Raw genomic sequence first — 26,652 nt, 5'->3', positions numbered from 1 at the left:
AGGAAGATGCTTGGAACCACTGGTTTATGCGGAGTTGTGGTTAGCCTAGCTCTGATGCCGGCTCATTTGCCTCATTTTCGGCGTCTTTCGCAGTGCCGCCGTCGTCTCCTTTCTATCCGTTCTCGCCAGCGTATCCTCTCCGGGACCAAGTCGAACCTTTCTGGGGGGTCCAGCCGGTCCAGTGTTGTTTCAGACTTATAAGTTCGGTTCGGGTGTAAGTCCTTCTCAATGTGTAGCTGCTAGTTTAAGAGCACCGGGTCGCTGCGTCTACGCGCCCGCCATCTTAATTTTACTTACTTACTTAATTTAGTTTTTCGAATTCAAATGAATAACACTTAAGTTAAAAAAAAAAACCCTGCATGTATTAACCCTCTGTGTACCCTAATACACATTTTCGTGATTTTGAGTTTTGTCTTTACAACTGTTTTGGCTGCGTTCTTGCATATGGCATAAGTCTTTTTTGGTCAATTTTTGAAATTCACCATCAGCTTTTGTAATAGGTCTAAAAAACATTGTGTCAGAAATTTACTCCCCTTCAGCTCCCTTGACACATTTTTGTGTCCATTGACTTACATTAAAACGACAATTCTTTGATCCCCTTAAAAAAGACCATAAAAAAGTGATTTTTTTTCAAAATTGTCCAGTGTGAAAGAGGATTAAAACTATTAAAAAAAACTATAAAATTTACTGCTAGATGACACAATTTTTGTATTTTGTTTCAACCCTTGAACTCAATTGATTCTGCGGGCTCCTGCAGAACAGCTGAAATAATGAATTCAACTTAAGTGGTCTCTATCTGTTGTCACTGATGTCAGCATCTAGTGTATATGTATGTTTAACAAATTAGTTTGTGTGTGTATCCAAAGTACAGACACTAAAATCCATATGGACAAAAATAGTTCACTGTAAACCCATAAGTGTAACCTGAGCTTGAGTTTGACTTTTGCTTTAAACACAAGTTCAACCTAAGTTCACCTAAGTTCAGAGTCCCTTGATTGGTCAAGTAATAAAAACATTGCATCTTGCAGCAGCCTGGAAGAAAGTTTCCTTCTCCTGATAACACCTGAAATCATTGGATGCATCCTTGAAATGACGAACCTCCATGGCAGATGCACTGTACGGGACTGGACAGACACCAACTCAGATGAGATGCAAGCCTACATTGGGCTGTTGATCTTGTCTGGTGTCTACAGGTAATATAGTCTACTAGATGTAAATTGGTGTGTAATTTCAATTACAGTGAAGTGCTAATAAAATCTACTGCTACTACAGGTCCCAGAATGAGACAACAGTCAGCCTGTGGAAGGAGGCCACAGGGCAGCCCATGTTTGCTGCAACCATGCCCTGCAAGAGGTTTGTGCTTCTCTCCTCCACCATCAGATTTGATAACGACTCACCCGACCAGCGTGTCAGGTCCGCCAGCCAGACAAGCTGGCAGCATTCCGGGTTCTTTAGGAAATGTGCGTGGAGCGCCAAAGTGCAACCTTGGTGTCATATATCCCCAAGGTGAGGAAAAATGTGATCCTCCTCAGCACCAGGCACCAGGAGCCAGCAGTCATGGATGACCAAAAGCGCAAACCCCAGCTGATCAAGGATTATAACCTCTGGAAGGGAGGGGTCGACACTCTGGATAAGGTATTTATTTATTTATTTATTGATTTATTTATTTATGTGTTTGTCTGTGATAAATTTAATGTTTTTATATTCAGTAGTCTATTTCTTGCATTTATATAAAGATTGAATGATATATTTGTGTAAGCTGAGGAACAGTATTTATTCATATTTTTTTAAAAACCTTTTCTGCTTTCTTTTGCAGCTGGTGTCAACCTACCTACTCATATAGGAGGAAGCCCTGTTCCACAACATAATTAATGTGTCTGCCATCAATGCACTGATCCTGTGGACAGCAGTGGAATCTTTCTGGAATGAGCAGAAGACTTCCCGTCTTTTTGGAGGAGCTTGGGAAGGCACTGACCCTTCCCCTGATGGCCACAAGACAGCATCTCCCCTGGCTGCCAAGTGCTGCCGCCATGGTGGCACAAGCTCAGGACAACAACCCTGGCCCTGCCCCACACGCCGCTGCCAGTGATATCAGGAAGCAGTGCACCTACTGCCCAGCCATAAAAAGGAGGTTGATTAAAACCAACTGCCAGAAGCCCACATGCAAAGATCACACCATGATCATTTGTAGTGCTTGCGCCCCCCCTGTCTGAGCTGGACTGAACTTACACAGACAAATACAAATGACAGTATTACTGTTCTGTTCTGATGAATGTTCTTTTTGTAGTTGTTGAATAAATATGTTCTTTATGTTCAAAGTCAGCCTGTATTTTTGCATTATTTTCAAGAGCCAAATAAGGTAATGGGTTATTACGAAGTGAAAACTTTGAAGTGTAATAAGAGTGATAAAAACAATGGTCATTTTACATGGACTATAGGGGAAATTCTTTACTTTAAATCTAATATGTTTTATGAGTAAGACTGGAGTTAGAAATAAGGGGAAAAATATATTCTTATTATATTTATATTTATATTCATATGAATATACAGAAAAATGTGTATGAGGGAGTTTAACAGGAGTAATTTCTAAATCTAACCCTGCACAAAAAAATACAAATGCATCTAAGTCAACATTGTTGTTAATTATTGACATATACTAGACTGTAATAAACCCACCTCAAAACAATCCACTTTGCATTTAGTATATTAATTTTGATTCATTCATTGTTTTTGTTTTTTTTCATTTTTAAAAACAGTGGCATCTTGTAAACAAACTGACATTTAAAGGGTTAAAATCCAAAAAATGATGATGAAAATTAATTTATAAGTAAGACTGGAGATGGAAATAAGGGAAAAAAATGAAAAATATATTCTACACTGTAATAACCCCACCTCAAAAAATCCACTTTGCATTTAGTATATTAATTTTAATTCATTTATTGTTTTTCTTTTAATTTTTAAAAACAGTGGCATATTAATTTTAATTAATTTATTGTTTTGTTTTGTTTTTCATTTAAAAAAACTGAAGATGATGATGAAAATTGTTTTATGAGTAAGACTGAAATTGGATATAAGGGGGAAAAAAGGAAAAATATATTCTTATTATATTTATATTTATGCTCATATGAATATACACAAAAATGTGTATGAGGAAGTTTAAGGGGATTTGTTTGAGGGTGCACTAAGTGTTAAATTGAAATTGTGAGAGGTAATGTTTGACCACAGTTTATCATTAGCATTATTACTATTATCATATCCGAACGTACATGTTAAAGATAAACATGTAAATACATACACTACCAGACAAAAGTTTGGACACACTTCTCACTTAATGGTTTTTATTATTTTTTATAGGAAATGGTTAAGATTATACCAACAGTTTTTGGAGCTGCAATCGAAGCAAAAGATGACCACTGTGAAGAATCTAAAATATCACACAGCAAAATATTGTGGCACACACGCAGGATGACAGGTGTGTTTAAGACCACGCATCAACAATAAAAACAAAACCTCTTGCACACTGTCTTGTAATAAAGATTTTATAACAATGATATGAAATCTTTGATTAAAAGTACAGAAGACGGTGTGCAAGAGTCTACTTGACTTATAAGAATCTCAAATATGAAACATATACATTTCCATATAATTCTATATTTCATTATGTATTATGTATTCATTATTAATGTACAATGTAGAATAATTATTAAAAAAAAAAAAAAAAAGATTAAATGAGGGGATGTGTCCAAACTTTTGACAGGTAATGATATGTTTTGTCTACCCATGAGTCTATTTTATTTGATGACCTCTATAAAAATATAATGCTCTGAAAGGAGCAAAACCCACAAACTTACATATGTACATATTCTCATATGTTTCTAGGTCAATTCAGTGATGTATAAAACAGTGTACAATTTCCTACATTGTTCTTCTAAGGTTGATATAAACATCTATTCAAAGCCCAAACAAGCAACATCAAGTATGTACAGTACGTACAAGCACAAAAATGTGACAGTGCTAATACTTACAAGCTGAACAGTAAACCCAAGAACTGGTGAGTTGTCCAAAATAAATGAAAATAAAGAAATTATTAAAAAAAAAAACTTCTCTGTAGCATTGAAAGTGAAAGTCATTCCACAACAATTTCATATTGTGACACATTTATGCACATAAAACGGGTTATACAGAGGGAACTCTTTCCCAGACTTTTACAGTTGTTATGCATCACCAAGACCAAGTATAATTTTCTATTCATGCTGAGGATCTATTTTCAGGCACCATACATAATGTCTCTACAGTATGTTGGCCTCACAGGAGTCAGGCTGCAGTATTTGAAGTGAAACAATGAGTTTAAAAGATTTTCTAAACCATGGATAGAAAAAGGCGTAGATCATGGGGTTTAGACAGGAGTTAAAAGAGTACAAGCATATTACAAAGGTGCCAGATGAAGCATTGAGCAAGTTATCTTGGCCTGTAAGAGCGACACAATAATATGGACAGAGACATATTAGAAATACAACCACAACAACACCAAGAGTCCTGGCTGCCTTCACTTCAGATTTTTTAGCAGTTACTTTCACTGATTGCTGGAGTGTGACTGCTGCAACATGAGACCGCATGGCACGAGCCTGAGACACAGCCACCACAAAAACTCTCATATACAAAACAACAATAACAGTAATAGGAACAATAAAGGAAAATGTAAGATCTACAAGTCCAGCAATGTAGTTAATAAAAACTATACACTCTCCAATGCAGGAAATATACCTACCTGGATGTTTCAGGTTATCACTGAGAATGAAACTTTGAAAGACTACAGAACATATCCAACACAGACAAATACAGATTTCAACTCTTTTTTGAGTGATTTTGGTGGAGTAATGCAGAGGATGACAAATAGCCACATAACGGTCAATAGAAATCATCACCATGGTTCCTACTGAGGCAGAGGCAATAATGTAGGCTAGATACTGATGCAGAGAACACATGAGGTCACCAAGGACCCAGCAGTCTTGGAAATTAATTGGAGAGAGGCCCACAAAGAAATCTGAAACAGCCAGAGAGACGAGGAGGAGGTTGGTGGGGGTGTGGAGTTGCCTGGAAAGAAGACCAGCAATATATTGATCATTAATTACATTGCTCATTCAGATAAAGTAAACAGAGCAAAATCTGAAATACTATAAGATTGCTTTGAAAAACCCTCCCGTTCTTCATAGTTTATGATCAATCAATACTTTCATATTCATATACCAGTTTCATGAATGAATGAATGGCTACTTGAAGTGGGAGATAGAGATGATGACCAGCAGGTTCAGAGCTGCAGTGAGTAGAGAGATGAAGGACAGCAGAATCTGAGTCAACATGCCCTCAGAGTAAGGACGGGTTGGCTTTGTGCAGGAAGTGTTGAGGAGTTGTGGAAAGCAGAGTTCACTTCCCTCCAAGGTCTCCATCACCACACAGAGGAGAATCTGCTGAGCTCTGGGAGTCTTTTAAAGGATCTCTATCATCCCTGCCCACCCCTCCTTAATCCTCATATCTGCTGGTCTTTTTCTCTCCATAGACATTAAAGTATTATGCCTTTTTTATTCATCTTCCTCAGTGTTTGTGACTTTCTACATTTGGCCATTTCCCATATGTCCAACGTCAAAGTTGGTTGATCTAAAGCTGTAAATGGTCTTTGTGGGAGTACAATTTCACTTTTATTTTTAAATTTTGCACCCATATTATCTCAGCAGGTACAAAATCCCATTCACATCACATGGTTTCTTTGCAGTGACTGCCATCAGGGGAGGCAGAGCCTCACCTGTCATCATGGAAAGAAAAAAAAACAAATATTGATAAAATAAAATTAATGTTGATATTTGCCCACTGATCTGTACTATAAATTTATTCTCCATACAATTCCAACAATTTTGATTATTTTTAATTCAAAATTGCTGAATTTTTGTATTTCTCGTTCAAATACAGGGAAGAGTCGCCCGGTGTGGTACCATGCATGCCATGCAATTAGAACATGTTGCTGTCTCTCTGTATGTCGCCAATAAAATGTTTTCAACACTTTTATTATACGCCCTGACTTTCCATAGTCTAGCTGATGTCTATATAATGTATGTGTGTAGTGTGTTTAGTTTCACTGATCGATCATAAACTGCAGTAAAATGGCATGAGGTGAGGCAGGCAATACTCTTGCCGCATGGAAGGGGACGCTTGTGAGCTTAGAGAGTCTTCTTGCTACTGTGCAGCCGAAGATGGCAGAGCAAAACGTTAAGTGCATGAATAATCGGAGGTGCTTGAATTCATGGCTCTTTGTGCTCACTAACTAATTAATTAAAGCGCTCGTTGTGCTCGGCCAGTAACACATAAGATCGTCAAAACACACTCCAGTATGCATGAAAATCAAATACTAAGAATAACATAGCAGCATTCTATGACTTTATTTTCCTTTAATGTCAAATGCCAATTAAATTTATTAGACTATTGCTGTTTGACAACTGTATTTTTTCCTGCTTTGTCTCAAGATTGGGGGGTTGACCTTAATTTATATATGCGTCACATAATGCTGATATGAGATATAAAGCATCACCTGTTAACTGCTGCCAATCAAATGGTGAATAAGCTACTCTGTTGGGTTCATATATTTGTAAATCTGATTCTGAAAGAGTCAGTGCCTCACCAGCCATGAACCTCACCGCATGTCACTGTTTCTTTGTATCAGTTTTAATGAGTCTTTGGAAAGTTAGGGTCATTTAGAGCCAGTTTTTGCTTTTAATAGGGTTGGCCTCTGCTGAGCTAACTCACTGGTGGGAGACACAAAGAGAGTTTGGAAGTATCGTATTGTGTATTTTTCATAATAAAAAAAACAGTGGCATCTTTTAAAAAAAACTGGCATTTAAAGGGTTAAAATCCTGAAAATGATGATGAAAATTGTTTTATGAGTAAGACTGGAGTTAGAAATAAGGGGAAAAAAAGGAAAAATATATTCTTATTATTTTTGTGTTTATATTTATATTCATATGAATATACAGAAAAATGTGTATGAGGGAGTTTAACAGGAGTAATTTATAAATCTAACCCTGCACAAAAAAATACAAATGCATCTAAGTCAATGTTGTTGTTAATTGTTGACATATACTAGACTATAATAAACCCCCCTCAAAAAATCCACTTTGCATTTAGTATATTAATTTTAATTGATTTATTGTGTTTTTTTCATTTTAAAAAACTGTGGCATCTTGTAAACAAACTGACATGTAAAGGGTTAAAATCCCGAAAAGGATGATGAAAAATAATTTATAAGTAAGACTGGAGTTGGAAATGAGGGAAAAAGGAAACAAAATCGGTAAAAAAAAATACATACTTATTATATTTATATTTATATTCATATGAATATACACAAAAATGTGTATGAGGGAGTTTAACGGGAGCAATTTCTAAATATAACCCGCACAAAAAAATACAAATGCATCTAAGTCAATGTTGTTGTTTATTATTGACATATACTAGACTGTAATAAAGCCCCCTCAAAAAATCCACTTTGCATTTAGTATATTAATTTTAATTTGCTTATTGGTTTTTTTTTTTATTTAAAAACAATTCTGGCATCTTGCAAACAAACTGGCATTAAAATAGTTAAAATCCTGAAATGATGGAAATGATTTTTATGATTAAAACTTGAGTTGGAAAAAAGAAAAAGCAAAAACCAAAACTGGAAAAAATACATTCTTAATATGTTTATTTTTGTATTTATTTGGATATACACAAAAATGTGTACGAGGGAGTTTAAGGGGATTTGTTTGAGGGTGCACCAAGTGTCAAACTGAAATTGTGAGAGGTAATGTTTGTCCACCGTTCATCATTAGCATTATTACTTTGATCATATCCTAATGTAAGTGTTAAAGATGAACATGTAAATACATACAGTACCAGACAAAAGTTTGAACAACAGTTTTTAGAGCTGTAATCAAAGCAAAAGGTGACCACTGTGAAGAATCTAAAATATCACACAGCAAATTATTGTGGCACACACGCAGGTTGACAGGTGTGTTTAAGACCATGCATCAACAACAAAAAAAAAAAGACTCTTGCACACTGTCTTGTAATAAAGATTTTATAACAATGATATGAAATATTTGATTAAAAGTACAGAAGACAGTGTGCAAGAGTCTACTACCTTTATAAGAATCTAAAATATGAAACATATTTTGCCTTGTTTTCATTTTGTTGTTGAATACATATTTCCATATAATTCTAAATTTCATTATGTTGATTTCTCCATTATTAATCTACAATGTAGAATAATAATAAAAAAGAAAGGGTAATGCTATGTTTTGTCTACCCATGAGTCTATTTTATTTGATGACTTCTAGGAAAATATAATGCTCTGAAAGGAGCAAAACCCGCAAACGCACATATGTACATATTCTCATATGTATCTATGTCAGTTCAGTGATGTATAAATCAGTTACAAGCTGAACAGTAAACCTAATAAGTGGTGAGTTGTCCAAAATAAATGAAAATAAAGAAATGATAAAAAATAAGCTTCTCTGTAGCATTGAAAGTGAAAGTCATTCTACAAGAGTTTCATGTTGTGACACATTTATGCACATAAAACGGGTTATACAGAGGGAACTCTTTCCCAGACTTTTACAGTTGTTATGCATCACCAAGACCAAGTATAATTTTCTATTCATGCTGAGGATCTATTTTCAGGCACCATACATAATTTCTCTACAGTATGTTGGCCTCACAGGAGTCAGGCTGCAGTATTTGAAGTGAAACAATGAGTTTAAAACATTTTCTAAACCATGGATAGAAAAAGACATAGATCACAGGGTTTAGACAGGAGTTAAAATTATACAAGCATATTACAAAGGTGCGAGATGAAGAATTGAGCAAGTTATCTTGGCCTGTAAGAGCAACACAATAATATGGACAGAGACATATTAGAAACACAACCACAACAACACCAAGAGTCCTGGCTGCCTTCATTTCAGATTTTTTAGCAGTTACTTTCAGTGATTGCTGGAGTGTGACTGCTGTAACATGAGACCGCATGGCACGAGCCTGAGACACAGCCACCACAAAAACTCTCATATACAAAACAACAATAACAGAAATGGGAACAATGAAGGAAAATGTAAGATCTACAAGTCCAGTAATGTAGTTAATAAAAAGTATACACTCTCCAATGCAGGAGATATACCTACCTGGATGTTTCAGGTTATCACTCAGAATGAAACTTTGAAAGACTACAGAACATATCCAACACAGACAAATACAGACTTCAACTCTTTTTTGTGTAATTTTGGTGGAGTAATGCAGAGGATGACAAATAGCCACATAACGGTCAATAGAAATCATCACCATGGTTCCTACTGAGGCAGAGGCAATAATGTAGGCTAGATACTGATACAGAGTACACATGAGGTCACCAAGGACCCAGCAGCCGTCTTGGAAATGAATTGGAGAGAGGCCCACGAAGAAATCTGAGACAGCCAGAGAGACGAGGAGGAGGTTGGTGGGGGTGTGGAGTTGCCTGGGAAGAAGACCAGCAATATATTGATCATTAATTATATTACTCATTCAGATGAAGTAAAACAGAGGAAAACCTGAAATACTATAAGATTGCTTTGAAAAACCCTCCTGTTTGTCATAGTTCATGATCAGTAAGTGCTTTCATATTCATATACCAGTTTCATGAATGAATGAATGGCTACTTGAAGTGGGAGATAGAGGTGATGACCAGCAGGTTAAGAGCTGCAGTGAGTAGAGAGATGAAGGACAGCAGAATGTGAGTCAGCATGCCCTCAGAGTAAGGACGGGTTGGCTTTGTGCAGGAAGTGTTGAGAAGTTGTGGAAAGCAGAGTTCCCTTCCCTCCAAGGTCTCCATCACCACACAGAGGAGAATCTGCTGAGCTCTGGGAGTCTTTTAACTGAAGTTTCCTGTCATACAACTGATTCATCTCCATCATCCCTGCCCACCCCTCCTTAATCCTCATATCTGCTGGTCTTTTTCTCTCCATAGACATTAAAGTATTATGCCTTTTGTATTCATCTTCCTCAATGTTTGTGACTTTCTACATTTGGCCATTTCCCATATGTCTAAGGTCAAAGTTGGTTGATCTAAAGCTGTAAATGTTGGTCTTTGTGGGAGTACAGTTTCACTTTAATTTTTAAATTTTGCACCCATATTATCTTAGCGGGTACAAAATCCCATTCACATCACATGGTTTCTTTGTATCAGTTTTAGTGAGTCTTTGGAAAGTTAGGGTCATTTAGAGCCAGTTGTTGCTTTTAATGGCGTTGGCCTCTGCTGAGCTAACTCACTGGTTGGAGACACCAAGAGAGTTTGGAAGTATCTTAGAAGTAAATATTCTTGTTTTTTGTGTGATGATATATTTTGCAATTTATGGCAAACTGTGAACTTCAGACAGAATGTAGAAACATCATCCTTGTTGGTAATGTATAAAACAGCAAAAACAGTATAAAATACCACAAAAGGTTAGAAAGCTGAAAACTTAGGAAGACAAATTATTTCGATTTTCTTTTCTTTTTTTTTTTTTTAATTCTTGCGTCCAGTCCTGAGATGGGGGGTGAAGGTGGAACCCCTCTGATGGCCAACAGTAAAGTCAGACACATTATTGAGGCCTGGGCTGAAGGCTGTGCCACTTTGGAGTTGGATGACAAAACTAGAGAACAGGAACATAGTTAAACAATCAACTTGCGGAAGGCAATGGGGAACCATCTCCGGGAACCACCCAGGAGCTGTGTTTTTTGGAACCTATTGCTCCTGGTAAGGACTCCCATGGCAAATTGGTCTCAGGCAAGAGTCCAGAGTAAGAAGGGTTCAAAAACTGCATGGAAGAATGAGGAAGGAGTGCAGTGATCCTGCTGGGAGGAAACCTGGGGCCTCCGTCTGGAGTCAGGCCTGGAAGGGAGGCCCGTCAGCAAGTGCCAGGCAGCTGGGCATACCATGGAACCCAGCCAGGCACCCCCCAAACAAGCAACATGGCAAATGCTCCTCCATCCCGTGGGTCTGTCATCTACAGGAGGAGCTGCTGGGTTTGGGTGCACTGCCTGTTGGGTGGCAGTGAAGGAAGGTAGAGGGTCCTGATGGACTGGACCCTGGCAGCAGAGGCTGGCTCTGGAGATGTGAAACGTCACCTCCTTGGTAGTGAAGGAGCTGGAGCTTATGTGGGAGGTGGAGCACTAAAGGGTAGATCTGGTGGGTCTTACCTCGATGCACAGCCTCAGGTCTGGAACTATCCTCCTGGATAGGGGTTAGACTCTGTTCTTCTCCGGAGTTTCTCAGGGTATGAGGCACCAGGCAGGTGTGTGGATACTCACAAGGCCCTGGCTGAGTGCCACTACGTTGGAGTTAACCCTGGTGGATGAGAGGGTTGCCTCCATATGCCTAAGGGTTATGGGTGGGAAAACGCTGTTGTCTGTGTTTATGTATTGAACAACAGTTCAGAGTATTCGGCCTGATACTGGTGGTCAGGGAAGCTGTCCAACTGAAGAAGGAGGCCTTCTGTAATATGTTATCTTAGGAGATATGGGGGAGGCAATTACAAGGTAAAGACAGGCTTGAAGGACGGCAGCCTCGGTCGAGGTTTTGGAGAAGCCATGGAAAAGGACTTTCGATCAGCATCAAACTGCTCTTGGAAAACCATGCAACACTTCAGGAGTGGGAAATGGGGAACCATCCAAGCTGTATATATCAAGGATGGGATGCTGTTGACTTCAGATGAGGAGATAATCCGGCGGTGGAAGTGTGGTGTTTGAAAGATAAAAGAAGTGTAAAGATGTTTAAGATGAGAAACATGTACTGTTATACTGCTGGTACTGATTTGGGGCGCTAGGGTTGTTATTTGTTAATGCCAATAGGAGGCACTAAAGGACTGTGTATACCGGGGAGCTGCACACAAGCAGACGCTGTTTTACCTGCCAAGAATAAAGAAGCCATGTTGTTGCACTAAGTTATACTCTCTGTCGTTTTTCACCGGAGACATAATTTTCCCACTATGGTCTGAGACACGACAGGAAGGAATACTTTGAGGAACTTCTGAACCCAACTAACCCACCCACTATGGTACAGGCAGAGCTGGACAGTGATGGGGGATCAGCATCAATTTCCCTAGAGGAAGTCATTGAGGTAGTCAAACAACTCCACAGTGGCAAAGCCCCCTTGTCATGGATGACAAAAGTATTACATTGCTCATCCTCCCTGGGAAAGTTTACTATATGGTACTGGAAAGGAGGGTCAGGCCAATAGTCAAACCTCAGATCAATTGGGAAACAATGCGGGTTCCGTCTTGGTCACGGAACGACAGACGAGATTTTCACTCTTGCAAAGACTCTGGAGGGGACCTGAGAGTACGTCTATCCAGTCTACATGTGTTTTATGGATTTGCAGAAGGTATATGACTGGGTTCCATGGGAGACATTGTGGGAGGTGCTGCAGGAGTATAGGGTGAGCGGGTCATTGCTTAGGGCCATTCAATCTCTGTACGCCCAAAGCGTGAGCTGTGTCTGGGTTGTTGGCATTAAGTCGGACTCTTTTCCGGTGAGGACTGGCCTATGCCAGGGCTGTGTCTTATCACCAATTCTGTTCATGACACTCATGGACAGGATTGTTTTGTGATTGTGGAGATGTGCGTGTGCACCTCAGCCAAGCACCAGACACACACACCCACACACTTTTAACTTCAACATTTATCCTTTATTGCTGATAGAAAATATGTTCAAAGGACACTTTACTCATCCACAATCCCGTGTGGGGAAAAGACTAAACATAAACAAAGGTGTTTTGTGATTGTGGAGACGTGTGTGTGTGCCTCGGCCAAGCACGTGGCCGATATTTTGTGAATTAAGTTGTGCCATAGTCTTCTTGCTTCGATGAGGTTTTAACTGGTCCAAGGTACACTTGCGTTTTACTCTAATGCGCCAAGCCACACCTTCATTTTGCCTTACTTTTTAGACATCCCGCCCATGGCTGCACAGACCAGATGCAAGAGCATTTCCTATCTTGTAGTAGAGGCAAAAATGGTACTTGCACTGGTGTAAGTAGGAGAAAGAAGTAGAAAGAAACTTCTGCATTATTAAATTGAAATTGTGAGATGTAATGCTTGACCACAGTTAATCAATAGCATTATTAACATTATCAGATCCTAATGTAAGTGTTAAAGATAAACATGTAAATACATACAGTACCAGACAAAAGTTCGGACACACTTCTCACTTAATGGTTTTTTATTAATTTTTATAGGAAATGGTTAAGATTATACCAACAGTTTTCAGAGCTGCAATCAAAGCAAAAGGTGACCACTGTGAAGAATCTAAAATATCACACAGCAAAATATTGTTGCACACACGCAGGATGACAGGTGTGTTTCAGACCATGCATCAACAATAAAAACAAAAACTCTTGCACACTGTCTTGCAATATAGATTTTATAATAATGATATGAAATCCTTGGTTAAAAGTACAGAAGACAGTGTGCAAGAGTCTACTTCCTTTATAAGAATCTAAAATATGAAACATATTTTGCCTTGTTTTCATTTTGTTGCTGAATACATATTTCCATATAATTCTATATTTCATTATGTTGATTTCTCCATTATTAATCTACAATGTAGAATAATAACAAAAAAGACACTGAATGAGGGGATGTGTCCAAATTTTTGACAGGTAATGATATGTTTTGTCTACCCATGAGTCTATTTTATTTGATGACTTCTATAAAAATATAATGCTCTGAAAGGAGCAAAACCTGCAAACCCACATATGTCCATATTCTCATATGTATCTATGTCAGTTCAGTAATGTATAAAACAGTGTACAATTTCCTACATTGTTCTTCTAAGGTTGATATAAACATCTATTTAAAGCCCAAACAAGCAACATCAAGTATGTACAGTACGTTCAAGCACAAAAATGTGACAGTGCTAATACTTACAAGCTGAACAGTAAACCCAAGAACTGGTGAGTTTGTCCAAAATAAATGAAAATAAAGAAATTTTAAAAATTAGCTTCTCTGTAGCATTGAAAATCAAAGTCATTCTACGAGAATTTCATATTGTGACACATTTATGCACATAAAATGGGTTATACAGAGGGAACTCTTTCCCAGACTTTTACAGTTGTTATGCATCACCATGACCAAGTATAGTTTTCTATTCATGCTGAGGATTAATTTTCAGGCACCATACATAATGTCTCTACAGTATGTTGGCCTCACAGGAGTCAGGCTGCAGTATTTGAAGTGAAACAATGAGTTTAAAAGATTTTCTAAACCACGGATAGAAAAAGGCATAGATCATGGGGTTTAGACAGGAGTTTAAATAGTACAAGCATATTACAAAGGTGCGAGATGAAGAATTGAGCAAGTTATCTTGGCCTGTAAGAGCGACACAATAATATGGACAGAGACATATTAGAAACACAAGCACAACAACACCAAGAGTCCTGGCTGCCTTCATTTCAGATTTTTTAGCACTTACTTTCACTGATTGCTGGAGTGTGACTGCTGCAACATGAGACCGCATGGCACGAGCCTGAGACACAGCCACCACAAAAACTCTCATATACAAAACAACAATAACAGTAATGGGAACAGTGAAGGAAAATGTAAGATCTACAAGTCCAGCAATGTAGTTAATAAAAAGTATACACTCTCCAATGCAGGAGTTATAGCTGCCTGGTTGTTTCAGGATATCACTCAGAATGAAAGTTTGAAAGACTACAGAACATATCCAACACAGACAAATACAGACTTCAACTCTTTTTTGTGTAATTTTGGTGGAGTAATGCAGAGGATGACAAATAGCCACATAACGGTCAATAGAAATCATCACCATGGTTCCTACTGAGGCAGAGGCAATAATGTAGGCTAGATACTGATACAGAGTACACATAAGGTCACCAAGAAACCAGCAGCCGTCTTGGAAATTAATTGGAGAGAGGCCCACGAAGAAATCTGAGACAGCCAGAGAGATGAGGAGGAGGTTGGTGGGGGTGTGGAGTTGCCTGGGAAGAAGACCAGCAATATATTGATCATTAATTACATTGCTCATTCAGATAAAGTAAAACAGAGCAAAACCTGGAATACTATAAGATTGCTTTGAAAAACCCTCCTGTTCGATACTTTCATATTCATATACCAGTTTCATGAATGAATGAATGGCTACTTGAAGTGGGAGATAGAGATGATGACCAGCAGGTTCAGAGCTGCAGTGAGTAGAGAGATGAAGGACAGCAGAATGTGAGTCAACATGCCCTCAGAGTAAGGACGGGTTGGCTTTGTGCAGGAAGTGTTGAGGAGTTGTGGAAAGCAGAGTTTACTTCCCTCCAAAGCCTCCATCACCACACAGATGAGAATCTGCTGAGCTCTGGGAGTCTTTTAACTGAAGTTTCCTGTCATACAACTGATTCATCTCCATCATCCCTGCCCACCCCTCCTTAATCCTCATATCTGCTGGTCTTTTTCTCTCCATAGACATTAAAGTATTATGCCTTTTGTATTCATCTTCCTCAATGTTTGTGACTTTCTACATTTGGCCATTTCCCATATGTCCAAGGTCAAAATTGGTTGATCTAAAGCTGTAAATGTTGGTCTTTGTTGGAGTACAGTTTCACTTTTATTTTTAAATTTTGCACCCATGTTATCTCAGTGGGTACAAAATCCCATTCACATCACATGGTTACTTTGTATCAGTTTTAGTGAGTCTTTGGAACGTTAGGGTCATTTAGAGCCAGTTGTTGCTTTTAATGGGGTTGGCCTCTGCTGAGCTAACTCACTGGTTGGAGACACCAAGAGAGTTTAGAACTATCTTAGAAGTAAATATTCTTTTTTTTGTATGACAATATGTTTTGCAATTTATGGCAAACTGTGGACAGAATGTAGAAACATCATCCTTGTTGGTAGAGGGTCCTGATGGACTGGACCCTGGTAGCAGAGGCTGGCTCTGGAGATGTGAAACGTCACCTCTTTGGTGGTGAAGGAGTTGGAGCTTATGTGGGAGGTGGAGCGCTATAGGGTAGATCTGGTGGGTCTTACCTCGATGCACAGCCTCAGGTCTGGAACTATCCTCCTGGATAGGGGTTGGACTCTGTATTTACGTACCAAACAACAGTTCAGAGTATTCAGCCTGACACTGGTGGTCAGGGAAGCTGTCCAACTGAAGAACGAGGCCTTCTGTAATATGTTATCTTAGGAGACTTGGGGCAGACAATTACAAGGTAAAGACAGGCCCGAAGAACAGCAGCCTCGGTCGAGTTTGGAGAAGCCATGGAAAAGGACTTTCGATCAGCATCAAAGTGCTCCTGGAAAACCATGTGACACCTCAGGAGAGGGAAACGGGGGACCAACCAAGCTACATATACCAAGGATGTGATGCTGTTTACTTCAAATAAGGAGGTAATCCAGCAGTGGAAGGAGTACTTTGAGGAACTTCTGAACCCAACTAACCCACCCACTATGGTACAGGCAGAGCTGGACAGTGATGGGCGATCACCATCAGTTTCCCTGCAGGAAGTCACTGAGGTAGTCAAACAACTCCACAGTGGCAAAGCCCCGGGGATTGATGAGATCCACCCAGAAATGCTGAAGGCTTTGGGTGTTGAGGGGCTGTCATGGATGACAAAAGCATTACATTGCTCAGCCTCCCTGGGAAAGTTTACTCTAAGGTGCTGGAAAGGAGGGTCAGGCTGATAGTCAGACCTTAGATCAAAGGGAAACAATGCAGGTTCCGTCTTGGTCACGGAACAACAGACCAGATTTTCACTCCCGCAAAGATTCTGGAGGGGGCCTGGGAGTACGCCCATCCAGTCTACATATGTTTTATGGATTTGCAGAAGGTGTATGACTGGGTTCGACGGGAGACATTGTGGGAGGTGCTGCAGGAGTATAGGGTGAGTGGGTCACTGAACAGGGCCATTCAATCTCTGTACGCCCAAAGCATGAGCTGTGTCTGGGTTCTTGGCAGTAAGTCAGACTCTTTTCCGGTGAGGATTGGCCTGTGTCAGGGCTGTGTCTTATCACCAATCCTGTTCATGACACAGGATCTCAAGGTGTAGTCATGGAGGGGAGGGCACCTCTAAGCCTTACCCAAGTGTTTCGTCTGTGACATCACTGCTGTTGGCTCCAGTTTAGACTGTCGCAACGATGTCGTTGGATAAGCATTGCTGCAGAATTATTGAATTCTGAATTTCTGTTTGTATTTTTGCCTCTGGATGGAATTAAATGGCCCTATTTTCTATTTTCTATTTTCTTTACTACTTATATTACTTGCTCCTCTCAATCTCATTTTGAATACTTGAGGTCATGGAAATTTTTTGTTTATTTGATGAGAATCCATATGAGTTTTGGATAGTAACAGGGCCCCCCTCTTTGTTTTCATATGCTGATTAGCAGTTTGAGCCTGTGGTTTGTGCGTAATTAACTGTTTTCACTGTGTGTGTGTGTGTGTGTGTGTGTGTGTGTGTGTGTGTGTGTGTGTCTGCATGTGATGTGTCTGTTGTTCTTGCTCCCCACTCTCTTCTTGCTCACTCTCTCCCAACTCTGTTTTTCATGTTATTTTCTTACTAGGTATAATTGAATCAGTTAAAGGTTTAAAGTTTGTTTATCTTAATATTAGGAGCCTTCCCTCAAAAATTGATCTTCTCAGAGCTTGGGTTACACTTTATAAACCTAATATTATCACTGTCTCTGAAACATGGCTGCACAGTAAAATTACTGACAATGAAATCAAAATTGATCATTTTTTCTTGTATAGAGCTGATAGGTCTTCTAGAGGAGGTGGCGTGGCCACATATGTTGATGTAAATCTTGTTTCTGAGTGTGTCGTTCCTAATGTTGAGCCAGTTAATTTTGAATGTCTTTTCATTAATATAATTCTTCATGATAATAAACAACTAACTATTGGTAATATTTATAGGCCTCCCTCAGCTCCAGCTGATTCTACCAAGTCTATCCTGTCAACTATTAATTCTTTTGGCAGGTATAATGAATTAATTATCCTAGGTGACTTTAATAGTAATTGGCTTGATCGCTCCTCATCTAATGATAGAAATCTATTTAGTAGTGTAAATCTTACTCAGTTAATTGATGCACCTACCAGAGTGGATCATCGGTCTTCATCTTTGTTGGATTGGATACTTGTTACAAATCCTGAAAGAATAATTAAATCTGGTGTGATGTCTGATTGTTTAAGTGATCACTCTGTTATATTTTGTATCTGGAAAATCAAAATTCCAAAATTTCCTCCTAAATATATTACATTTAGACAATGTAAGAACATTAATTTTGATTGCTAACTAATTTTGAAACCTTTTGAATTAACCTTTCTGAATTTACTAATGTAATTGGTAAACACGCTCCCACAAAGACAGATTTAAGGGTAGACATTTACCATGGATTAGCTCACATCTTATCAGTCTCTCTAAACAAAGGGATAAAGCCTGGGCCAAATATCGCTCGACCAAGGATTCTGCTGATTGGGAAATCTACAGACACTTGAGAAATTTATGTAAGACTGAAACAAGGAATGCAAAGTAGAATTACTATAAAGATGGCTTGTCTTAGGATTTTCATAATCCTAGGCAGTTTTGGAACCAGCTGAACCGAATTCTTAATAAAAATAACAAAAATACAATAAATCAGATAGAAATTAATAATTAAATTATTTCTGATCCTTTACTTATCTCACATGCTTTTAATCAACATTTTTCTTCTATCTGTGGTTCACATTATTTCAACTCCTGTGGCACTGTTGCATCCTCTAACTCTTCTCCACCTAACTGTTCTTTTTCTTTCAAAAAATCTCGCCTATTGATGTTTTTCATACTATATGTCAGTTGAAAGAAAACACTAGTGCTGGTCCAGATGGTTTGGAAGCTAAATTTGTTAAAGTTGCTGCTCATGTTATAATGTATTCCCTTGCTGATTTGTTTAATTTGTCTTTGTCTACTTATTCAATGCCTCAATTTTTTATTTATTTATTTATTTTTTTTGAAAATATAATTGCTCAGGGCCATTCAATCTCTGTACACCCAAAGCGTGAGCTGTGTCTGGGTTGTCGGCAGTAAGTCAGACTCTTTTCCGGTGAGGCTTGGCCTGTGTGAGGGCTGCGCCATACCACCAATCCTGTTCATGACACTCATGGACAGGATTTTTTTGTGATTGTGGAGATGTGCATGTGCACCTCAGCCAAGCACCAGACACACACACCCACACACTTTTAACTTCAATATTTACACTTTATTGCTGATAGAAAATATGTTCTAAGGACAGTTTACTCATCCACAATCCTGTGTGGAGAAAAGACTAAACATAAATGAAGGTGTTTTGTAATTGTGGAGACGTGTGTGTGGGCCTTAGCCAAACATGTGGGTTTTAACTGGTCCAAGGTGCACTTAAGTTTTACCCAATGTGCCAAACCACACCTTCATTTTGCCTTCATTTTTAGACCTCCCGCCCATGGCTGCACAGACCAGATACAAGAGTATTTCCTATCTTGCAGTAGTGGCAAAAATGGTACTTGCACAGGTGTAAGACAGCAAATCCACCTGCGCCACCAGTGCAATGGCTTTGCGCTGGGTGTAACATAGGGCCCTCAATCTTCATTCATATGACAGTGTGTGAAGTTATGAACATGGAGTAACACTTGAGTAGAAAGAAACTCCAGCATGTATTAAATTGAAATTTTGAGATGTAATGCTTGACCACAGTTAATCAATAGCATTATTACTATTATCATATCCGAATGTAAGTGTTAAAGATAAACATTTAAATCCATACAGTACCAGTCAAAAGTTTGGACACACTTCTCACTTAATGGTTTTTATTAATTTTTATAGGAAATGGTTAAGATTATACCAACAGTTTTCAGAGCTGTAATCAAAGCAAAGGTGACCACTGTGAAGAATCTAAAATATCACACAGCAAAATATTGTTGCACACACGCAGGTCAACAGGTGTGTTTAAGACCATGCATCAACAATAAAAAACAAAAACCCTTGCACATTGTCTTGCAATAAAGATTTTATAACGATATGAAATCCTTGATTAGAAGTACAGAAGACAGTGTACAAGAGTCTGCTTGCTTTATAAGAATCTAAAATATACCAAAGAGTATAGTGAGTATACAACAATTACAACACATGTCATCTGACTGAGATGCTGGTATGCTAATGATATGCCACTACTGTTTCAGTAGCATATACAGATCTGTGGAGTGGTATACTGCTTGTTCAGTGGCATGTGCCATTGTCCTTAATGGTATGCTGCTCTTTCTACAGTGGTATGCTGCCGGTTCAGTGGCATACAGTGCTGCTATACTACTCATTTTCTACTTGCACGACTTTTCGTCATGACAGGTGCCACTCTTTACTACTGTCAGATTGTGTCCCCAATTAATTTGCAAATAAATGTCATATATCCAAAGCTAATATTGGTATTAGTCTTAGCTAACATAGCTAAACATTTAGCCTAGTCACCGTAACCAGTCCTGGCTAATCAAAATTTAGAGCCAATCCTCTCATCAAAGTTGTAAACACTGACAGCCGCTTTGACACGAGAGCGAGGCAGGGCCCTTGCATATGTCATGAGGCCCTATGCAACTTGCATAGCGTGTGTATAGGGCTGACCAACTCTGAACATATCAGTATTTTATTATAATTATTTTTTAATATTATATTTAAAAATATATGATATAATATATAATATATTATATAATATATAATATTATATATTATATTTGGTTAGTCTCACTTAATTATTAGGCTATTCTCTTCTAATTTAAACCTAATTTTGTATCAATTTTGCTTCAGAAATGAAAGGGTTACTGTCCTGAAAACAGCAAAAAAAAGAGTTATCCAATTCAATTTTGTTATTGTTGTCTCTAGGCAGACAAAGGTTAGAGCTGGCTCACTCATTGGTTAGGACTTCACTGGGACAGAAAGCCACAGCTTATGTGTTTGTCTAGAAAGTGACAGGTGAGTTATCCACTTACATTTTCATTTAGAGTTTCATTGACAGTTTACAGTTGTGCACAGAAGAGAGTTTCTGCTCTTATTGGTCAAAGAAGAAGTGCAATGAACTTTTGGTTCTGTCAGGTGCAACTGTGAAATGACCATTGAGCCAATGGCTTTGCGCTGGGTGTAACATAGAGCCCTCAGTCTTCATTCATATCACAGTGTGTGAAGTTGTGAACATGGAGTAACACTTTAGTAGAAAAAAAAAACCCTGCCTGTGTTAAATTGAAATTGTGAGAGGTAATGTTTGACCACAGTTGATCATTAGCATTATTAGCATTATCACATCCTAATGTAAGAGTTAATTGATATACATAAATACATACAGTACCGGTCAAACGTTTGGACAGACGTCACATTCAGTGATTTTTCTTTATTCTCATAGGAAATGGTTAAGATCATACCAACAGTTTTCGGAGCTGTAATCAAAGCAAAAGGTGACTGTTAGAAAAATATGGTGATTTTATACTTCATATACTGTATGAACTGGAATAACTATGCTGCACATAGACATGATGGTGCGAGCGTGTGAAGAAGAAGCTGCACCCTTGAAAGGAGAAACTGACATTCCATAGAGTAACAGAATAAGTTGTTTCATTTACAAGGACACTGTACCAATTTTCTGTCATGAGACTGTTAGTAAGGATGTTAGATTTTGCCTATTTTGCATTATAAAAATCCTGTGTGAACATTCTTTCTTCGAACACTTACACTGCAGACTCCTGTATGTAACCTGTTCCCTTGCATGCAAGATTTTCATTAAATGATCCTACTCATTTAGACTGTTCTTGTGTTATTGTTTAAGAATTACTCTATCAGTGACCACTATGAAGAATCTAAAATATCAAAGAGCAAAAATATTGTTGCACACACGTAGGTTGACGGGTGTGTTTTAAGACCATGCATCAACAATGAAAAACAAAACCTCTTGCACACTGTCTTGTAATAAAGATTTTATAACAATGATATGAAACCCTTGATTAGAAGTACAGAAGACAGTGTGCAAGAGTCTACTTGCTTTATAAGAATCTAAAATATGAAACACATTTTGCCTTGTTTTCATATTGTTACTGAATAGATATTTCCATATAATTCTATATTTCATTATGTTGATTTCTCCATTATTAATCTACAATTTAGAATAATATTTAAAAAAAAAAAACATTGAATGAGGGGAACAAACATTTGACAGGTAATATGTTTTGTCTACCCATGAGTCCTTTTTATTTGATGACTTTTATGAAAATATAATGCTCTGAAGGGAGCAAAACCCGCAAACCCACATATGTAAATATTCTCATGTGTCTCTAGGTCAGTTCAGTGATGTATAAAACAGTGTACAATTTCCTACATTGTTCTTCTAAGGTTGATATAAACATCTTCAAAATACTACAAAACATTGGTTCTTTAAACTTGGTTTCTTTTCAAATTCACTGTTCTTAAGTATGTACAGAACATAAAAGCACAAAAATGTGGCAGTGCTAATACTTACAAGCTGAACAGTAAACCTAAGAAATGGTGAGTTGTCCAAAATCAATGAAAATAAAGAAATGATAAAAATTAGCTTTTCTGTAGCATTGAAAGTGAACGTCATTCTACAAGAATTTCATATTGTGACACATTTATGCACATAAAATGGGTTATACAGAGGGAACTCTTTCCCAGACTTTTACAGTTGTTATGTGTCACCAAGACCAAGTGTAGTTTTCTATTCATGCTGAGGATCTATTTTCAGGCACCATGCATAATTTCTCTACAGTATGTTGGCCTCACAGGAGTCAGGCTGCAGTATTTGAAGTGAAACAATGAGTTTAAAACATTTTCTAAACCACGGATAGAAAAAAGCATAGATCATGGGGTTTAGACAGGAGTTAAAATTATACAAGCATATTACAAAGGTGCCAGATGAAGAATTAAGCAACTTATCTTCTCCTGTAAGAGCGACACAATAATATGGACAGAGACATATTAGAAACACAACCACAACAACACCAAGAGTCCTGGCTGCTTTTATTTCAGACTTTTTAGCACTTACTTTCACTGATTGCTGGAGTGTGACTGCTGCAACATGAGACCGCATGGCACGAGCCTGAGACACAGCCACCACAAAAACTCTCATATACAAAACAACAATAACAGTAACAGGAACAATGAAGGAAAATGTAAGATCTACAAGTCCAGCAATGTAGTTAATGAAAAGTATACACTCTCCAATGCAGGAGTTGTAGCTGCCTGGTTGTTTCAGGTTATCACTGAGAATGAAAGTTTGAAAGATTATAGGACATATCCAACACAGACAAATACAGACTTCAACTCTTTTTTGTGTGATTTTGGTGGAGTAATGCAGAGGATGACAAATAGCCACATAACGGTCAATAGAAATCATCACCATAGTTCCTACTGAGGCAGAGGCAATAATGTAGGCTAGATACTGATGCAGAGTACACAAGAGGTCACCAAGAAACCAGCAGCCATCTTGGAAATGAATTGGAGAGAGGCCCACGAAGAAATCTGAGACAGCCAGAGAGACGAGGAGGAGGTTGGTGGGGGTGTGGAGTTGCCTGGGAAGAAGACCAGCAATATATTGATCATTAATTATATTACTCATGCAGATAAAGTAAAACAGAGCAAAATCTGAAATAGTATAAGATTGCTTTGAAAAACCCTCCTGTTCTTCATAGTTTATGATCAATCGATACTTTCATATTCATATACCAGTTTCATGAATGAATGAATGGCTACTTGAAGTGGGAGATAGAGGTGATGACCAGCAAGTTAAGAGCTGCAGTGAGTAGAGAGATGAAGGACAGCAGAATGTGAGTCAGCATGCCCTCAGAGTAAGGATGGGTTGGCTTTGTGCAGGAAGTGTTGAGGAGCTGTGGAAAGCAGAGTTCACTTCCCTCAAAAGCCTCCATCACCACACAGAGGAGAATCTGCTGAGCTCTGGGAGTCTTTTAACTGAAGTTTCCTGTCATACAACTGATTCATCTCTATCATCCCTGCCCACCCCTCCTTAATCCTCATATCTGCTGGTCTTTTTCTCTCCATAGAGATTAAAGTAAATTCTACATTTGGCCATTTCCCATATGTCCAAGGTCAAAGTTGGTTGATCTAAAGCTGTAAATGTTGGTCTTTGTTGGAGTACATTTTCACTTCAGTTTTTAAAATTTGCACCCACATTATCTCAGCAGGTACAAAATCCCATTCACATCACATGGTTTCTTTGTATCAGTTTTAGTGAGTCTGTGGAAAGTTAGGGTTACTTAAAGCCAGTTGTTGCTTTTAATGGGGTTGGCCTCTGCTGAGCTAACTCACTGGTTGGAGACACCAAGAGAGTTTGGAAGTATCTTAGAAGTAAATATTCTTTTTTTTTTTGTATGATGATATTTTTTGCAATTTATGGCAAACTGTGCACTTCAGACAGAACACAGAAACATCATCCTTGTTGGTAATGTATAAAACAGCAAAAACAGTATAAAATACTACAAAAGGTTATAAAGCCAAAAACTTAAAAGTACAAATTATTTAGATTTTTTTTTAATTCTTGCATCCAGTCCTGAGGTGGGGGGTGAAGGTGGAGTGATCCTCCCTCTGATGGCCAACAGTAAAGTCAGAGACATTATTGAGGCCTGGGCTGAAGGCTGTGCCACTCTGGAATTGGATGACAAAACTAGAGAACAGGAACATAGTTAAACAATCAACTTGCTGAAGGCAATGGGGAACCATCTCCGGGAACCACCCAGGAGCTGTGTTTTTTGGAGCCTAGTGCTCCTGGTAGGGACTCCCATGGCAAATTGGTCTCAGGCAAGAGTCCAGACTAAGAAGGGTTCAAAAACTGCATGGAAGAATGAGGAAGGAGTGAAGTGATCCTGCTTGGAGGAAACCTGGGGCCCCATCTGGAGCCAGGCCTGGAAGGGAGGCCTGTCAGCAAGTGCCTGGCGGCTGGGCATGCCATGGAACCCAGCCAGGCACAGCCCAAACATTCAACATGGCAAATGCTCCTCCATCCCGTGGGTCTGTCATCTACAGGAGGAGCTGCTGGGTTTGGGTGCACTGCCTTTTGGGTGGCAGTGAAGGAAGGTAGAGGGTCCTGATGGACTGGACCCTGGCAGCAGAGGCTGGCTCTGGGAACGTCACCTCTTTGGTGGTGAAGGAGTTGGAGCTTATGCGGTAGGTGGAGCGCTATAGGTTAGATCTGGTGGGTCTTACCTCGATGCACAGCCTCGGGTCTGGAGCTGTACCCTTTCCCAGGGTATGAGGCACCAGGCGAGTGTGGGGATACTCACAAGCCCCCAGCTGAGTGCCACTATGTTGGAGTTAACCCTGGTGGATGAGAGCGTTGCCTCCATATGCCTAAGGGTTATGGGTGGGAAAACGCTGTCTGTGTTTACATACCGCTGTTGACTTCAAATGAGGAGGTAATGCAGCAGTGGAAGGAGTAGTTTGAAGAACTTCTGAAACTAACTAACCCACCCACTATGGTACAGGCAGAGCTGGACAGTGATGGGCGATCACCATCAGTTTACCTGGAGGAAGTCACTGAGGTAGTCAGACAACTCCACAGTTGCAAAGCCCCAGGGATTGACGAGATCCACCCTGAAACACTGAAGGCTTTGGGTGTTGAGTGGCTGTCATGGATGACATGTCTCTTCAACATTGCGTGGAAGTCTGGTACAGTGCCTAAGGAGTGGTAGACCAGGGTGGTGGTTCCCCTTTTCAAAAAGGTGGACCAGATGATGTGTGCCAATTATAGAGGCATCACATTGCTAAGCCTCCCTGGGAAAGTTTACTGTACGGAGCTGGAAAGGATGGTCAGGCCGATAATCAAACCTCAGATTGATGAGAAACAATGCGGGTTACATCCTGGTCATGGAACGACAGAAAAGATTTTCACTCTTGCAAAGATTCTGGAGGGGGCCTGGGAGTACGACCATCCAGTCTACATGCGTTTTATGGATTTGGAGAAGGTGTATGACTGGGTTCCATGGGAGACATTGTGGGAGGTGCTGCAGGAGTTTAGGGTGAGCGTGTCACTTTTCAGGGCCGTTCAATCTCTGTACGCCCAAAGTGTGAGCTGTGTCTGGGTTGCCGGCAGTAAATCAGACTCTTTTCTGGTGAGGACTGGCCTGTGTCAGGGCTGCGTCTTATCACCAGTCCTGTTCATGACACTCATGGACAGGATCTCGAGGCATAGTCATGGAGGGGAGGGCACCTCTAAATCTGAGGCCATGGTTCTTACCAGGAAACCGGTGGATTGTCTACTTCGAGTAGGGAATGAGTCCTTACCCCTAATGAGGGAGTTCAAGTATCTCGGGGTCTTGTTCTCAAGTGAGGGGACAATGTGTGGAATGGGCCGGAGAATTGGAGCTGCATTGCGTTCGCTTTACTGCACCATTGTGACAAAAAGAGACCTTAGCCAGAAGGCGAAGCTATCCATCTACCAGTCAATTTTCATTCCTAATCTCACCTATGGTCATCAGGGGTCGGACATGACTGAAAGAACAAGATCGTGGATACATGCGGCGGAAATGGGTTTTCTCAGCAGGGTGGCTGGCATTTCCCTTAGGGATAGGGTGAAAAGTCATCCGTGAAGAACTCAGAGTACTTGTAAAGATGCCCCC

At 39.3% G+C, this 26,652-nt stretch overlaps 4 protein-coding genes across 13 annotated transcripts; all 4 read right to left on the bottom strand.

Annotated features, from left to right (window-relative positions):
* Positions 1–4,289: 4,289 nt before the first annotated feature.
* LOC146322548 (trace amine-associated receptor 8a-like) lies at positions 4,290–5,471 on the bottom strand. Of its 3 annotated transcripts, none has more exons than XM_084724581.1 (2): positions 5,275–5,471; positions 4,290–5,094 (listed from the first exon to the last, which is right to left on the bottom strand). In XM_084724581.1, the coding sequence occupies exons 1-2, from the start codon at positions 5,445–5,447 to the stop codon at positions 4,290–4,292; spliced, it is 978 nt and encodes a 325-aa protein (XP_084580707.1). In that variant the 5' UTR covers positions 5,448–5,471. The 3 variants fall into 3 exon arrangements, with proteins under 3 accessions (XP_084580707.1, XP_084580705.1, XP_084580706.1); XM_084724579.1 differs by having other exon boundaries at positions 4,290–5,136; positions 5,275–5,447; XM_084724580.1 differs by having other exon boundaries at positions 4,290–5,095; positions 5,372–5,447.
* A 3,253-nt stretch (positions 5,472–8,724) lies between these two features.
* Positions 8,725–9,970, bottom strand: LOC146322547 (trace amine-associated receptor 13c-like). Of its 3 annotated transcripts, none has more exons than XM_084724577.1 (2): positions 9,714–9,970; positions 8,725–9,532 (listed from the first exon to the last, which is right to left on the bottom strand). In XM_084724577.1, exons 1-2 carry the CDS (start codon positions 9,884–9,886, stop codon positions 8,725–8,727), a joined length of 981 nt encoding a protein of 326 aa, XP_084580703.1. In that variant the 5' UTR covers positions 9,887–9,970. The 3 variants fall into 3 exon arrangements, with proteins under 3 accessions (XP_084580703.1, XP_084580701.1, XP_084580702.1); XM_084724575.1 differs by having other exon boundaries at positions 8,725–9,574; positions 9,714–9,886; XM_084724576.1 differs by having other exon boundaries at positions 8,725–9,533; positions 9,811–9,886.
* Positions 9,971–14,217: 4,247 nt separating this feature from the next.
* LOC146322546 (trace amine-associated receptor 13c-like) lies at positions 14,218–15,443 on the bottom strand. 4 transcript variants are annotated; one of them, XM_084723990.1, is made up of 2 exons: positions 15,187–15,443; positions 14,218–15,025 (listed from the first exon to the last, which is right to left on the bottom strand). In XM_084723990.1, the coding sequence occupies exons 1-2, from the start codon at positions 15,357–15,359 to the stop codon at positions 14,218–14,220; spliced, it is 981 nt and encodes a 326-aa protein (XP_084580116.1). In that variant the 5' UTR covers positions 15,360–15,443. The 4 variants fall into 4 exon arrangements, with proteins under 4 accessions (XP_084580116.1, XP_084580113.1, XP_084580114.1 ...); XM_084723987.1 differs by having other exon boundaries at positions 14,218–15,067; positions 15,187–15,359; XM_084723988.1 differs by having other exon boundaries at positions 14,218–15,026; positions 15,284–15,359.
* Positions 15,444–22,784: 7,341 nt separating this feature from the next.
* LOC146322545 (trace amine-associated receptor 8a-like) lies at positions 22,785–24,030 on the bottom strand. 3 transcript variants are annotated; one of them, XM_084724551.1, is made up of 2 exons: positions 23,774–24,030; positions 22,785–23,592 (listed from the first exon to the last, which is right to left on the bottom strand). In XM_084724551.1, exons 1-2 carry the CDS (start codon positions 23,944–23,946, stop codon positions 22,785–22,787), a joined length of 981 nt encoding a protein of 326 aa, XP_084580677.1. In that variant the 5' UTR covers positions 23,947–24,030. The 3 variants fall into 3 exon arrangements, with proteins under 3 accessions (XP_084580677.1, XP_084580675.1, XP_084580676.1); XM_084724549.1 differs by having other exon boundaries at positions 22,785–23,634; positions 23,774–23,946; XM_084724550.1 differs by having other exon boundaries at positions 22,785–23,593; positions 23,871–23,946.
* Between the last annotated feature and the right edge of the window lie 2,622 nt (positions 24,031–26,652).

The sequence above is a fragment of the Lutjanus erythropterus genome, chromosome 8, assembly GCF_056507025.1.
Source record: "Lutjanus erythropterus isolate fLutEry1 chromosome 8, fLutEry1.hap2, whole genome shotgun sequence".
In the NCBI taxonomy this organism is placed as follows: Eukaryota; Metazoa; Chordata; class Actinopteri; order Lutjaniformes; family Lutjanidae; genus Lutjanus; species Lutjanus erythropterus.
The sequence above is the reverse complement of the archived record's forward strand: the minus strand, read 5'-3'. Positions and strand labels throughout refer to the sequence as shown.

Bases quoted from the DNA above. Each gene is read 5' to 3' on its own strand.
- LOC146322548 (XM_084724579.1), bottom strand. From the start codon at position 5,447: ATGGAGACCTTGGAGGGAAGTGAACTCTGCTTTCCACAACTCCTCAAC. The intron at 5,137-5,274 runs GTAGCCATTCAT...TATCTGAATGAG, and splicing joins ATCTCTATCTCCCACTTCAA to CAATGTAATTAATGATCAAT.
- LOC146322545 (XM_084724549.1), bottom strand. From the start codon at position 23,946: ATGGAGGCTTTTGAGGGAAGTGAACTCTGCTTTCCACAGCTCCTCAAC. The intron at 23,635-23,773 runs GTAGCCATTCAT...TATCTGCATGAG, and splicing joins ACCTCTATCTCCCACTTCAA to TAATATAATTAATGATCAAT.
- LOC146322546 (XM_084723987.1), bottom strand. From the start codon at position 15,359: ATGGAGGCTTTGGAGGGAAGTAAACTCTGCTTTCCACAACTCCTCAAC. The intron at 15,068-15,186 runs GTAGCCATTCAT...TATCTGAATGAG, and splicing joins ATCTCTATCTCCCACTTCAA to CAATGTAATTAATGATCAAT.
- LOC146322547 (XM_084724575.1), bottom strand. From the start codon at position 9,886: ATGGAGACCTTGGAGGGAAGGGAACTCTGCTTTCCACAACTTCTCAAC. The intron at 9,575-9,713 runs GTAGCCATTCAT...CATCTGAATGAG, and splicing joins ACCTCTATCTCCCACTTCAA to TAATATAATTAATGATCAAT.